The sequence below is a fragment of the Arvicola amphibius genome, chromosome X, assembly GCF_903992535.2.
Source record: "Arvicola amphibius chromosome X, mArvAmp1.2, whole genome shotgun sequence".
In the NCBI taxonomy this organism is placed as follows: Eukaryota; Metazoa; Chordata; class Mammalia; order Rodentia; family Cricetidae; genus Arvicola; species Arvicola amphibius.
This window is the reverse complement of record NC_052065.1, coordinates 106,549,837-106,563,641: the sequence shown is the minus strand read 5'-3', so window position 1 is coordinate 106,563,641 and position 13,805 is coordinate 106,549,837. Positions and strand designations below refer to the sequence as shown.

At 32.3% G+C, this 13,805-nt stretch overlaps 1 protein-coding gene across 6 annotated transcripts in view; it reads left to right on the top strand.

Moving 5' to 3' along the window:
- Positions 1-13,805, top strand: part of Stag2 (stromal antigen 2) — a 130,622-nt gene that overhangs the window by 69,156 nt on the left and 47,661 nt on the right. For all 6 annotated transcript variants that reach the window (XM_038316052.2, XM_038316053.2, XM_038316049.2 and 3 more), the window contains exons 5-12: positions 635-731; positions 2,927-3,003; positions 4,972-5,176; positions 6,781-6,932; positions 9,326-9,399; positions 10,713-10,836; positions 11,773-11,871; positions 11,959-12,038. In XM_038316052.2, the coding sequence (XP_038171980.1) occupies positions 635-731; positions 2,927-3,003; positions 4,972-5,176; positions 6,781-6,932; positions 9,326-9,399; positions 10,713-10,836; positions 11,773-11,871; positions 11,959-12,038 (908 nt within the window). The remainder of the gene's footprint in view (positions 1-634; positions 732-2,926; positions 3,004-4,971; positions 5,177-6,780; positions 6,933-9,325; positions 9,400-10,712; positions 10,837-11,772; positions 11,872-11,958; positions 12,039-13,805) is intronic.

Below are 13,805 nucleotides of genomic sequence, written 5' to 3'. Positions count from 1 at the left end.
TCATGGTAAAAACACAAAATACTGGTGTGATACTTGTAAAAAGGAATTTCTTTTTTATATGGAAAATATAAGGGTGATTATGTTTTCTAGGATATTACAATGTATCCTTGACATAATTATAGATTCCATAGAATGGTGATGTAACATAGTTTTTGGTTTTTGAAATTTTTAAGTGTTTAAAAATTTGTGTGTGTGTGTGTGTGTGTGTGTGTGTATGTGCCACACAAGCATGTATGTATGTCATGACTTGACTGTGGTAGTCATTATACAACTCGTGAGGAGTATGCTGGGACTGGTTCTCTCTTAATATTATTTTGTTCTTGGGAATTGAACTCAGGTTTCTAAGCTGAGCAACAAGGGCCATTACCTACTGAGTGATCTCATTGGCCCAGTTTTTTAAAAAAAATAATTATGAATGAATAGAAGGTAGGTGGTTATTTTATATTGTCAGCTAGTTACTTTATTAAATTTGATTCTATTAAAATTAAAATCAAACTTTCAATTTTAAAATGAATATTTTAAAATTAATGTGGTATTATATCAGGTCGAATTTTATGACTTTCATTAGAGTTAATTGTTTCTTATATCATCAGTAAAAACTAATGATTTTTTATTTTTTTTTCATTCTCTCTAGTCGGTGGTAGATGACTGGATAGAATCATACAAGCATGACCGAGATATAGCACTTCTTGACCTTATCAACTTTTTTATTCAGTGTTCGGGCTGTAAAGGTAAAATATATTTATTTTAGAATCATAAGTTCTTAGATAGCCAGTTTTTAAAGATTTTATCCCTTCTCATGGAAAATAATGTCAAGGTAGTGAATTATTTGCATTATATCTGCAAAATGTATAAGGAGAAAAGCAAAGAACAAAGCAAGAGAGAAAGTCTGTTGTCAAAGGTGTATTCACTATGAACTTTATCTAAAAACTTAGCAATTTATAATGCTTAAGGTATTTTATTAGATTTCCTACTTTTGGCATCTGGTTTAACAATGAAGAAGTGGAATGAAAAAGGAGAATGTAAATAATAAAGAGATATAGGCTTAAATGTTATGGTATAGAATAATAGAGTTTAGGGATTAAAACTCATAAATAATAACCTCTAGTTATGTTAGAACTTTGAGAATGTTATACATTTTGCTTTGGTTATAACACCTTCCAATTCCTCCCAGATCCTCTTCCTTACCCACCCAACATATTGTTCTTTTGTGGCTTTCTGCTAGACTGTGGTCAGATTATTAGAGGCTACAATCTTGGAGGAAACCAATTTTCCCTCTCCCTTGTTTTGTAAATATTTTCTAATACACTATGAGTGCATATGTGCAGCTAATTTGTTGTGTACAAGAAAACAGTGCTTTCTTGTTCTTATCTACCTTCTTTGTCTCATGTTCTTTCTGCCCTTCCATAATGATACCCAGATCTTGGAAGGAGGGAGATCAGTATATATGTTCAATTCAGGACTGGGCATTCTGTAGTCTCTTATTGTCTGTACCTTGGCTGGTAGTTCTGTATGGTGGTTACCATCTCCAAATAATCAATCTGTGGGTATAATGAGAAGTCATTAGAAGTTACATTAAGACTCTCTCCATGTACCAGAATGACAGTAGTAGGTTCTCCCCTAAGGCCTATGACCCATCTAGCCATCAGTTCCTTTTCCATAAGTGGTGCCAGGTATTGGTTTTATATTTTGCCTGGTAAGACTGATGATTATTTTTTTCCTTCAATAGTATACATACATAGCACCTTGTAGCACTCTGAAAACTAGGCAGTAGGTTTGAATCTTCCAGGTTCACAATGGTATACACAATGGTATAAATGTGTATACACAGTATACACACAATGGTATGAAGGACAGAAGGCAATAGGATAAAAAGGATTAAATTGGTTGGGAAGGGGAGGGCATGGTAAAGGAGGGAATACAGGAAAGAATAAATAACACTAAAGGCTTTTAGAAAAAATAATAATGGAAACCTACTTTGTAGAATCCTCTTAATTTTACATGCACTCACACAGTGTGAGAGAGAGAGAGGGAGGGAGGGAGGCTTCCATTCTCTTGCACAAGTATATAAAACGAGTTAAAATGGAGATAGATACTTTACAACAGGGCAACAATTCCTCTGCTGAACAACCAACATAGGCTCCGTAGGCTAAGAAATAAAAAGCCCATTGTTAGGAATAGGTTAGTTCTTTTGGTGTTGTTGACCAGCAGCACCCACAAACCCCCAGTATTACAGGTGCCAATGTTCCAAGTTATCTTCTAGAACCTATTACTGAAGATACCTTTACATATTTCAACAACTACTAGACCTATAACTTCTGACCCTTATCTTTGTATAGCCTGATGAGAGGGTATCAGTATATAGTGGTTTTGTGCACAGTATTGGAACATGGTCAAAATGAACTGTGCCTGTTACTTTTCCTCGTCTTCACATTCATCCTCAAAATTTCAAATGTTATCATTGTTTATGCAAAAGAGGGAAAACTAATATAGTCACCCTTTTATAGATAGCAGATATAATATCTAGATATTTTTTTAAAAAATAAAAATGGCCTGTACCAAATAGGTACAGAATTTTTTCTTGTCCTTATTTCCTAAACAATGATACAGTATCATAGCTTCAGGATTACTTACTATATATAGGTTGTATTCATATATGGCACAATTTTACATGAGAAACTTGGGTACCCAAGAATTGTGCTATCCCATTCCCCATGGATACAGAGGAATGGTTGTATTATAGTATGTCATGGTATGAGTAAAGTAATACAGGTAGTAGTGTTCAAAAGTGATCATGCTAGGAAGAATCATACCTGTCAGCTTAAGAAGTATGCTTTTATTGTGAGTGTAGACATAGATGTGCTATTTTATATTCTCTGTAGTTCTTTTCCTCCTTATATTAACTTCTAATACTTGGAAATTTCAGGAGTTGTCACAGCAGAGATGTTTAGACATATGCAGAACTCTGAGATAATTCGAAAAATGACTGAAGAATTTGATGAGGTAACATTCTAAATGTTTTAATTTTATTCATGACAATTGTGGCTTAACATGTACATATTTTTAAGTCCTTATATTGTAGATATTGCTTATTATATTCATCAGATGATAGCTATGTCTTAGCATTAGTCTCATCTGTAAATGGGGATAATAGTTTTGTTATAAGGCTGCTCTGAAGATGTTTGAAAATTGCATAGCATTTTAAAATTCTTTGCATATAGCAAGAACTTAATAACTGTTATTATAAAAATAAAAGTCAGGAACAAATAATTGAGAGTGTAACATTGTGAAATATTGGAAAAGGAAGATTTGTTAAAGTATTTGAGTAACTAGGTAGTTTAGATGAAGAATGTATAGATTATTACATAAAAACCCTTATATTTCAACTCTATGAACAAAAAATAGTGATATATTGCAATTGATTATCGCAATAATGTCATTGAAGTATTGTTACCAATAAATCACTGGTAAATTTACTAAATTGAAAACTTCTTCAGGACAGAAATTTGTGTGTTTTTTTAATTCATAGCTGTATTCCAGCACCAGGAGTTTTACGCTTCCAAAATGACTTGCATTTTCAAGTAGAAACACTTGTCTCACTTATTTTATTTGGTCATTTTTTTCTTACTCTGTCTAATGAAAAAGCTTTCAACTCTCATTCTAAGAGACAGATGAGTTGTTAAAATGGTTTTGATGCCACTAAGTGCTATTAATCAGTCCCTTAGTAGCAGGAAGGTATTTATGAGCAATGGTATTTTTTTAATCTTTCAATAATAAATGTTTTAGTGAGAACCTTCTTAGTAAAAGAAAACTAGGGTATGAGTTAATCATCTTGAAATATGATTAAAAAATCTCAGCAAACCAATTTGCTCACAACTGTATTTCAATATAATCAACTAAATGAGCTCATCAGTAGCTCAGTGTCAAGAGTGTGCATTTAACACGATCTAGACCCTGGGTTTAATCCTCATTCGTCCAAAAAATAAACAGAAAGGAATCCTTTTATTGAGTATTCCAGGACCTTATTCTCAAGCACAGTTGGACTTCTTTATAGCATGAGTTAAATAAATTAATTATGAAGTTAAACATTAAATTGATTTTAAATCATTTTGTTTTTCTTGTCAGAAGCCCTTTTGCAGTTTTTACAAACTATTGGTATCTGTTTTAAGTATTCATTTAAATATTTTTATGTGTACGTACATATTATGGATGAAACCCAGGGCCTTACTCTTGACACGTGCTCTACTGATAAGCTAAAAACTCAGTCTAGGACGTATTTTTAATAATTTCTAGAGACTCTTAGTTCAGAATGATGAATGCTCCCCATTTTTATACAGAGGAAAACCTGAGTGCTAACTTTGGGCGACTGTAGTAGCTACATTTCCTTTTCTCATATTTATTTAATTTTGTTTTATTGTTTGATGCTTGTGGTCAAATTAAAGCCCTTACTCATTCTAGCAAGTGTCCTACTGCTGAGCTATATTCCTTGTTTTGCATTTGTTAAATTATGTGGTTGCTTATGCCTGTTGACTATCTGGTGTCTTGAATCTAATAAAAAAATTAACTGATTTTTGTTTTATATATTAGTCTATTTGACTGGCTGAGAATACAGTTTATTATTTCAAAACAGAAGGTATAATTTTTGTTTGGTCTAAAGAAATTTAGTAGGTATATTTGTGCTTTTCAAAAGAATGTTCTACTTTGATGAGGGAGTACTGATGCCAGAAATTGATATTTAATTTCATTGATTAAAGTGAGGTCTATTAAAGTCTCTACTTTGATCTTAAGTAAAAGGTCAATGTTCAAAGATGAATACATCTATCTTTACATATTCTTTTGCTTTCTTTGAGAATTCATTGTTGAAAAAGAAAGTAAGATAAGATAGTATTATGCTTTTGCCTGGGGTACATTAAAAGTAAATGAACTAAGCTATGAACTTGAAATGAATTTCTGTTTTAAACTTTTTTTTAGGATAGTGGGGATTATCCACTCACCATGGCTGGCCCTCAGTGGAAGAAGTTCAAGTCCAGTTTTTGTGAGTTCATTGGTGTATTAGTACGGCAGTGTCAATATAGTATCATATATGATGAGTACATGATGGATACTGTCATTTCACTTCTTACTGGATTGTCTGATTCACAAGTCAGAGCATTTCGACATACAAGCACCCTGGCAGGTTGGTATTTTGAAATATTTTATGAGCATTCCTCTTGTTTATAGACAAGGAAGATTACCATCAATGAGGAAACAGTAATAATTTCTTTTAAGTATTTTTGAGACATCTCACTGTGTAGTTCTGTCTGGCTTGGAATTCATTCTCCAGAGCTGGCCTCTAACTCAAAGACAACTTGCCTGCTTCTGTATCCTGAGTGCTACTTTAAAAAAAATATGTATGTGTGTGTGTGTGTCTGTGTGTGTATCCCCTAAGTCAATATTTCTTTTCTTCTGCCAAGTGTGAACTATTGATAGTCAATTGGTATTTTTATTTTTGATTTTTTTTCCTCTAGGTGTTAAATAACTTACAACAGAAAAATACCCAATAACCACAAATCAAATTACACTGTTGCTTTGTTATATCATTTAATGTACTGTATGGCAGGTGGTCTGGAATATGGTAAAGAAAGGATGGAATTAGATTTTTGTATTAAAGATTAATACATTAAAAATACCAGACAAAAGTAGTCTTCTCTCAAGTTACTACAAAAAGTAGAGATCTAGAGGACGTTTCATTAAAAAAGCTTTTTTTGTTAATTGTCATTTCATTGTAAGTGATGCATGCATATGTACATACAATGTCTCTTGACAAATTTATTATTGTCTTTGTGATGATATCCAACAGGAAAACTAAACATGGACAAGAAACTCTTAACCCAAAATGATTTGATGTGAGGCAGTTAAATTTGAGAATGGTGGCTTTTATTTATAATCTTTGTACCCAGAGGCTGACACTGGAGGATTTTCATTAGGTAGAAACTAGAGACTAGACTGGTCTATATAGTCAGTCCTAGGCTAGCCTGGGCAATAGTGATAAGAGCCCATCTCAAAACATTCTTTTAAAAATAGTATTTGATTCTTCCTACTTTAGGCAGAGGGATGGTAAAATGAATATTATATAAACTTTAATTTTCTTAGAAGATAAATCACAATCTTTAAACTTCATTGTAAGAAATACTTCCTAAAATACTGGCTGGTAAATATGTTCTGTACTTAGTATATACATTATTCTGAGTTCCAGTTGAACTTACATATATAACATAGGACAGATTTCTTTTTTCTTTTAAAACATACTTTATTTTATGTGTATGCATGTTTTTTTTTTCCATGTATGTCTGTATACCATGTGTGTCTGTTGCTTGGGGAGGGCAGAATAGTGCTTTGGATTCCCTACAACTGGAGTTATAGATGGCTATGAGCTGCCATGTAGGTGCTGGTACTTGAACTTGGGTTGTCTGGAAGAGCAGCCAGTGCTTATAACTGCTGAACCAGCTTTTCAGTTCAAGGCCAGATTTCTTAATGTCTTTGAGTTTCAATTTCCTTAGCTCTTGTTTTGGTGGGATTTTGTGAGAATTAGTAGATAATCCAATTCATGATAGCTACTAAGTAGAAAGTTTACTGACCCATAATATTCCAGACAGTATGTGCTGCTTTCAGCTATGAAAAAGTTGTATGCTTTATTTCAGTCAAAAAGCAGAATATTGCTCAATTTCTTGTAATTTGATCTTGTTAATACAAGTTTGCATCTATTATACTAATTTCAACATTTTCTCCTTTAAACTCTAGCTATGAAGTTGATGACCGCATTGGTAAATGTGGCACTAAATCTTAGCATTAATATGGATAATACACAAAGACAGTATGAGGCTGAACGGAATAAAATGATTGGAAAACGAGCCAACGAGAGGCTAGAACTCCTGCTGCAAAAGCGTAAAGAGGTAAACTCTAATATTAAATATTTAGGCTACTAATATGCAACTAACTTGGTTACCATTAATTATAAATTGCCAGTTTCAGATAATTTTTAAAGTCTTAATTATTTTTTTCTTGGTGGTGAGGATAGAACCTAGGACCTTATTAATGACATGTATATGCTTTACCACTGAGCTACAGCACCCGAGTTCCCAGAAAGATTTAAACGTTGCCTATGCACTTGACTCCAAATTTTATTAAATATCCATGTCAATTATACCTCATTGTACATTTTCTATGTAGGCTACTCTTGAGTATTGTGTTTGAGTAAGATGACTTGGATTTGTCTGGAAAGTTATCTAAGACCAAGAATTATTCATGTTACTGACAGTTTTTGTTCTGACTGTCTTCCTCAATTTATTGATAGAATTAAATGAGATTTCATAGTTAATGTGAATTCCATTTGTAAAATGACTGGAAGCTTCTTATTGGAATTTGCTAACCAAATTTAGTTTCAAATGAAATTCAGTGCTAGTTTTATCCTAAACATTGATAAATGAAATCTCTTGATGCTTCAGTTGTAACTTAAGTTTTTTCTTCAATATTGATAAAATGTTTTTCTATTTTACAATGGGACTTAAAATTTTGCATGATCAAGAAAAAAATGTAATGTTGATTTCAGCTTTCATGATAATCTACAGATTATTTACTTGACCCTTTGGATTTTTTTTGAATTCTTTATTTCTTACTTATTCAAATAATTTGATTTGATAAAGCTAAGAAAAGTGAAGACAAGTCAGTCAGTAGTAGTGTATTCCTCTAATTCCAGCACTTGGGAGGCAGAGGTACGTGGGTCTCTGTGAGTTTGAGGCCACCCTGGGTTACAGAGTGAGTTCAAGAGAAAGCTTTTTTTTTCTACGGGAGTGGGGAGAAGAATAAGAAAGAAAAGATAAGACAACTACTTACTTAAATTTTTATATTGGTGTATACATATAGTTGAGTCATGAAACTGGAAAGAGTTATGAGGTTAATAGAGTACACATGAATGAAAGGGAAACTTTGGGGGTGAAAATGTGCAGGGGCAAATTGTGGGGTAATCATGGATAAAAATGCCTTAATGAAACTTATTACTGAGGTTAATAATTTCAAAAGATTTGTGGAGGGCAAAGTTATTTTTATGTCCCTCATTTTTTCATGTAATTTGAAATGAAGAATTGATGCATCTGTACCTTAATTTTTCTTGATAGGTTCATTTCAATTAAGAAGTATATTTTATCTCAAAATTATGCCTGTAGTCTTGGATAAATTATTAATATAGAATGAATGGGAAAAGTACTTGAAATTAAAATTTTAGTACAAATATGCCAAAGGGTACACAGATAGCGCATTGATGAATGCCTTTGTTACATGTGGGAAGCCTTGGACTCAGTCACAAATTACCCCCTTTTGTAGATTAGCATTGTTATGTTTTGCTTTTTTCACTTCCTTCACTTCCCTCTTTTTCCTCTCCCCATCCCTCCTACTTCCCTTTTTTTTTTTTTTTTTTACGGCTGTCCTCCTTCCCTTTTTTTTGTTTGCTTTGTCATGTAAGAGCTGGTATGGTAGGTAAATATTGTGTTGCTAATGTACATCGTTAGTCTATGGCCAAAATTTTAAACAAATTGATAATGACAGCTTGACTGTATTAATGAATATAAATACATGCCCATTTAAACATCATTTGGAAGATATTACTTGTGCAGTGAGAAATACATTTTATAAAATCACATGAAATAATATAAAACTTAATTTTATAATATGACTATAAAACATTATTCCTTAGATTATAAATTTATTTTTATATTTTAAATTTTATTTTATATTATGTTTATGAATTAATATTCCTTAGAATATAAAACAATATTCTCTTAATTCTAAAACTGAATAAACTAATCAAGAATGAAATGTTACTTATTATTTCAAGTCAGTATTTCTTTCCTGAAAACAATTTATTAACAATACAGTTTTTTTATATTTACTTATTTTACCTTTTTTGTGTTTTGAGCAAGCATAGTTCACATGACACTTCTTTTTCATCAGACTAAGAATGAAAATTTCTTACCTGTTTTTGTTGTGAATACTCATTATATGGTAGAAATATATGAACCGTTATTGCACAATGGAGATTCATATGCAGTAGAAAAAATAATTTACAAGCCAGATTTTAGATGTTAAGTCATACATTTCAGGAATCAAGGGATTTTATTTGCTTGATATTTAATTTTTTTCTCTGTGGTTGCTTAAGTCCAGTAGAACAAAAAAAATGTATTCATCAATTACTGGTAGAATCTGTATACATTGTTACTTACAACAGCCTTTAAGTGTTCTTTTGGTTGTGTTCCTTTGTAATTCAAAAGAAATGGTATGTTCTTCTTTATAGCTTCAGGAAAATCAAGATGAAATAGAAAATATGATGAATGCAATATTTAAAGGAGTGTTTGTACATAGATACCGGTAAGTGAAGACTGTTTGTTTGTTTGTGGTTTAGATATTACAAATTAAGGGAAAGAGTAGCACAGTAAAATAAATGTTGGATACTAAGTTCTGCCACTGAAAAAGTCTAGAAAATTCATTTTACTGCTCTGACATTGATATTTCTTATCTGAGTAAATGGCAGTACTCTTCCTGACTTGTCGTAGTCCATTATTATTTGGTAAGGGTACAAAATTGCTTTAGGGTATATTGTATTGCTTGATTGCATGTGCTAATTCCTTATTCTTCTATTTAATTTCACTGGGAAAATTTGGATAGATTAATGTAAGATGCTTCATTTTGTTATTTTGTTTTAGCAGATGAGAAAGGTAATTTTAGCATAGTTTATAACGTATTTACCAATATTGGTTCCATTTTTATTCAGCCTCATTTCCTCAACTGGTACTTACTGAATCCATTTAATGCTTTTTAAAAATAATATTCCCATATTAACGCTTGTGTTTTTGTATCTTTGGCTGCTGTTCTCTTACTTTATATTCCCTTATCTTAATCATATTTATTGATTATTACTATTTCCTAAAACCTTCTTTGAGTTAATCCATTGCTTTCAATGACTTGCCATTAATAAAAAGTGAACTCAAAATGGTTTAGTAAAAGACAAGTAGGGCGACATATCCTATGTACTCCAAGAGTAAAAAGGAATAGGATCACTTGAGCCCCAGAGTTGGGGACCAGCTTGGGCATCACAAGTGAGACTTTATCTTTAAAAACAGGAATCATGAGCTAAACTCAGTTAGTCTTGGCCTAAATCTTATAAAGTAATTATACTTGGAAGATTATGATTTTGCTTTATTACTTTCCCTGTTTTCTTCTGAAATCAAGCCTTTTCACAGTTATCACCTAAGACCATCGGAAAACACAGATATTTACATTATGATTCATAACAGTAGCAAAATTAAGTTATGAAGTAGCAATGAGTGGGGCTCACCACAAGATGAGAAACTGTATTAAAGGGTTGCAACATAAGGAAGGTTGAGAATCACAAGTCTAGAGTTTAAAGTAAAGGTTTTGTTTATGAGACAGGTTCTTTAACCAACTGTGCAATTAAGCAATTTTGTTTAATTTAAATTTTTTACATTTATTTTTTTTTTGCCAGTTAGACTGTATACATGTTAATATTTGGAGCTATGATTCCTTTCAAATCTTTTTAATCCTCAACAAAGGTTAACATGGTCTCATTAATAGTAGATGAGAAATACATGACATCTTTTGATTCACTACATCCCTGGTAGTATAGTAGCACTGATTATATTACTTGCCCTTCCTCCATTTAGGGATGCAATAGCTGAAATCAGAGCTATATGCATTGAGGAGATTGGCATTTGGATGAAGATGTATAGTGATGCCTTTCTTAATGACAGCTATTTAAAATATGTTGGTTGGACTATGCATGATAAGGTAAGATATGCCCCATTGACTCTCCTGTCTATACACTGGTCTAATTGTCTTCAATTCTCATTTATAAATTCAGTATCTGAGCCACACACACTCAGCACTCTGGAGGCAGAGGCAGGAGGCTTTCTCTGAGTTTGAGGCCAGCATTTTCTACAAAGTGAGCTTCAATACTGCCAGGACTATATAGAGACATCCAGTCTAAAAAAAATTAGTTATCTATGTAGGCATACTTTAGGCCACATCCCTTGAACATCCCCACCCCTTTTTTTGTTTCTATCTGTTCTGACAAAATTTGGTCTCTAACCTAAAGTCCCCCTGGATTGTTGAGCCTGGACACTGCTTTCATCCTCAGTATCAACTTTATGTTTGTGCTGAAACATATGTAAGTGCTAATGGGTGATGTATTCCATAGAGCACTAAGAAAATCTTTGTTATTTGAGTTTTATGTATTTACACCTTTTTTTAAAGTTTTGTTTTACAGTACTGAGGGTGAAACCCCAGAGCTCTGTGCTGACTAAGCAAGTATTCTGCCACAGGCTTACAGTTCAGTTTCTCTTTAATTTTTATTGTTTTCATAAACATGTATCTTGCTTAAATTGGGCCTTACAATTTGAGTTTTAGTATATATTTTTCCCTTAAACTATAATTCTTAAGCTACCTCATTAGCCTTGGAGAAGTTTATTCTATGTAATTCTTCTAAATATTACTTGCTGTGAAATAGGCTGCTTATTTTGCTATTATAAATTTTGAAAAAAATATTATCAACTGACCTATAGAAATAACAGTTTTCTCACTGCTTAATCTTTTGTACTCATTTATATTTTTCATTAGCAAGTATTTCTGAATAAATGCTGCTTGAATTTTAAACTAGAAAATATATCCTGCAGTTTTGAACTTGGAAGTATATAGTTTGAACATATTGTTTCCTCTTTCTTCTAGCAAGGTGAAGTGAGACTCAAATGTCTTACTGCTCTACAAGGACTTTATTATAACAAAGAACTCAATTCCAAACTGGAACTATTTACCAGTCGCTTCAAGGTTAGTAGTCTTTAAAGTATTTAAAAATATTTGTAGTTTGAGATACTTTTCTTTTCCTATAAAAATACTTTACTTTTTTGTTCTTAGGATAGAATTGTGTCTATGACTCTTGACAAAGAATATGATGTTGCTGTACAAGCAATCAAGTTACTCACTCTTGTTTTACAGTAAGTATATATTTATTGTATATTACTAATGTACAGATATTTAGATAATACATTAGTATATACTTGGTTCACATACATTTAGGCCTAAATTTTAATAGCTTAAGTCATAATATTATAAGATAACCAACCAACCAGAGGTAGAGGTCTTATGTTGCCCGAGTGGTCTTAGACTCCTGGGCTCAAATATGTCTTCTGTTTTATACTCCCAGCTAACTAGCCGAGACTACAGGTGTGAACTACTCAAAACCAACCCCAGCTAGAAATTTAGTTTCTTCAAGTAAAGTTCAGAAAACAGAGGAAGAAAGAACTCTTTTCTATTTTTTAAAAACAGTTGCAGTAAAATATATATAACATAGAAGTTGTCATTTTGACTATTTTAAGCATAAAGATCAGTGACAGTAGGTATTATATTGTTAGGCTGCTGTTACTTGTGTCTGTTTGTAGAATTTTTTTATCATTTTATATTGGAGCTAAATATATAATTCCTCATTCTTCTCCTGCCGTATACTCAAAACCACTCTTCTGTTTTCTACTCAAATGAATTTTCCTCTCATTGACATTCATGGATGTAGACTCATAATATTTGTCCTTTTCTCATGTCACACAAAAAGATATATCAAGAATTGCTTCTGCTGTTGTTGTTGAATTGTATTTTATTTATGCATATAGCATGTTGCATTTTTCCAATCATGTGTTGGTGGAACCATGAGCTGTTTCCAATTTATGACTGTTCAGGTAAGTATCTATGAACATAGTTGTTTAACTGTCTGGGAACTTGCTTTTAGTTCTTTTGCATGTACTGAGAAACTGGTATAGTAATTCTCTGGGACTTTGTGGGGATGAGGTTGCTGGGAAGTGAATACCTTGTCACATGGGAAGCCATATACTGTATTATCAGGCTAAATTTTCAGTCCATTTTTAATTTTCTGCTGAAGCATCATAGTGTTTATGCAGTGGTTATGTTACACTCTCATCAGCTTCAATTCCACATCTTCTGCACCAGTGATTGTCCATTGCTTTCTGGAATATTTATCATGTCCTGTATTTTAACAAGTACTTGTATGGTATGTTGGTATGCTTAAAATCAGTGTGCTCTCTTGATAATAGCAGAAACATTTTATAAATAAATACCGGGAAATGAATAAAGTCATTATACACACAGATAGCATATATCTAAAATAAATTGTGTGCACCACTAGTTACAGATATCTCCTAGGCTGAAGTAGGAAGTATTTCTTGAACCTGAGTTGAAAGCCAGCTTGGGCAACATCAGGAGATTGACCTATCTCAGAAAAAAAAATAGTCGATTTCAATAAAGAACATAAAAATTTGAGCTGGAAAGCCTTTTAAACAAAACAATACTTAAAGATCTATAGTCTCCTTAAATATTTCTAGTTTAAGTTATCTTAAGATGGCAAACATTTCTTAATAAGAAAATCAGTATAATTGATTTTTGAAATTTTATTAAGAGTAGACATTGGTGCTGGGTTGAGTTCAATGGAGGAGCTTGAGCATTTATTCAGTATATGCAAGATTGTGAGCTCCATTCTTAGGTCTGTGTGTGGGGGCTGTAAGCAGAATTCTATCTAATAAATAAATAAGGAGTAGCTGAACAGAATTGTCTTACAATGCTTTAGTTACCTTAAAATTCTGATGTTGCTTGGATAAACAAAATAAAAATATAGACAATGTATGTGTCAGGATTCTATTGTAGGATGAGGGGTTCCTTGATTAAAAAAAATAGTCAGTAAATGGGGTGTGTGTGTG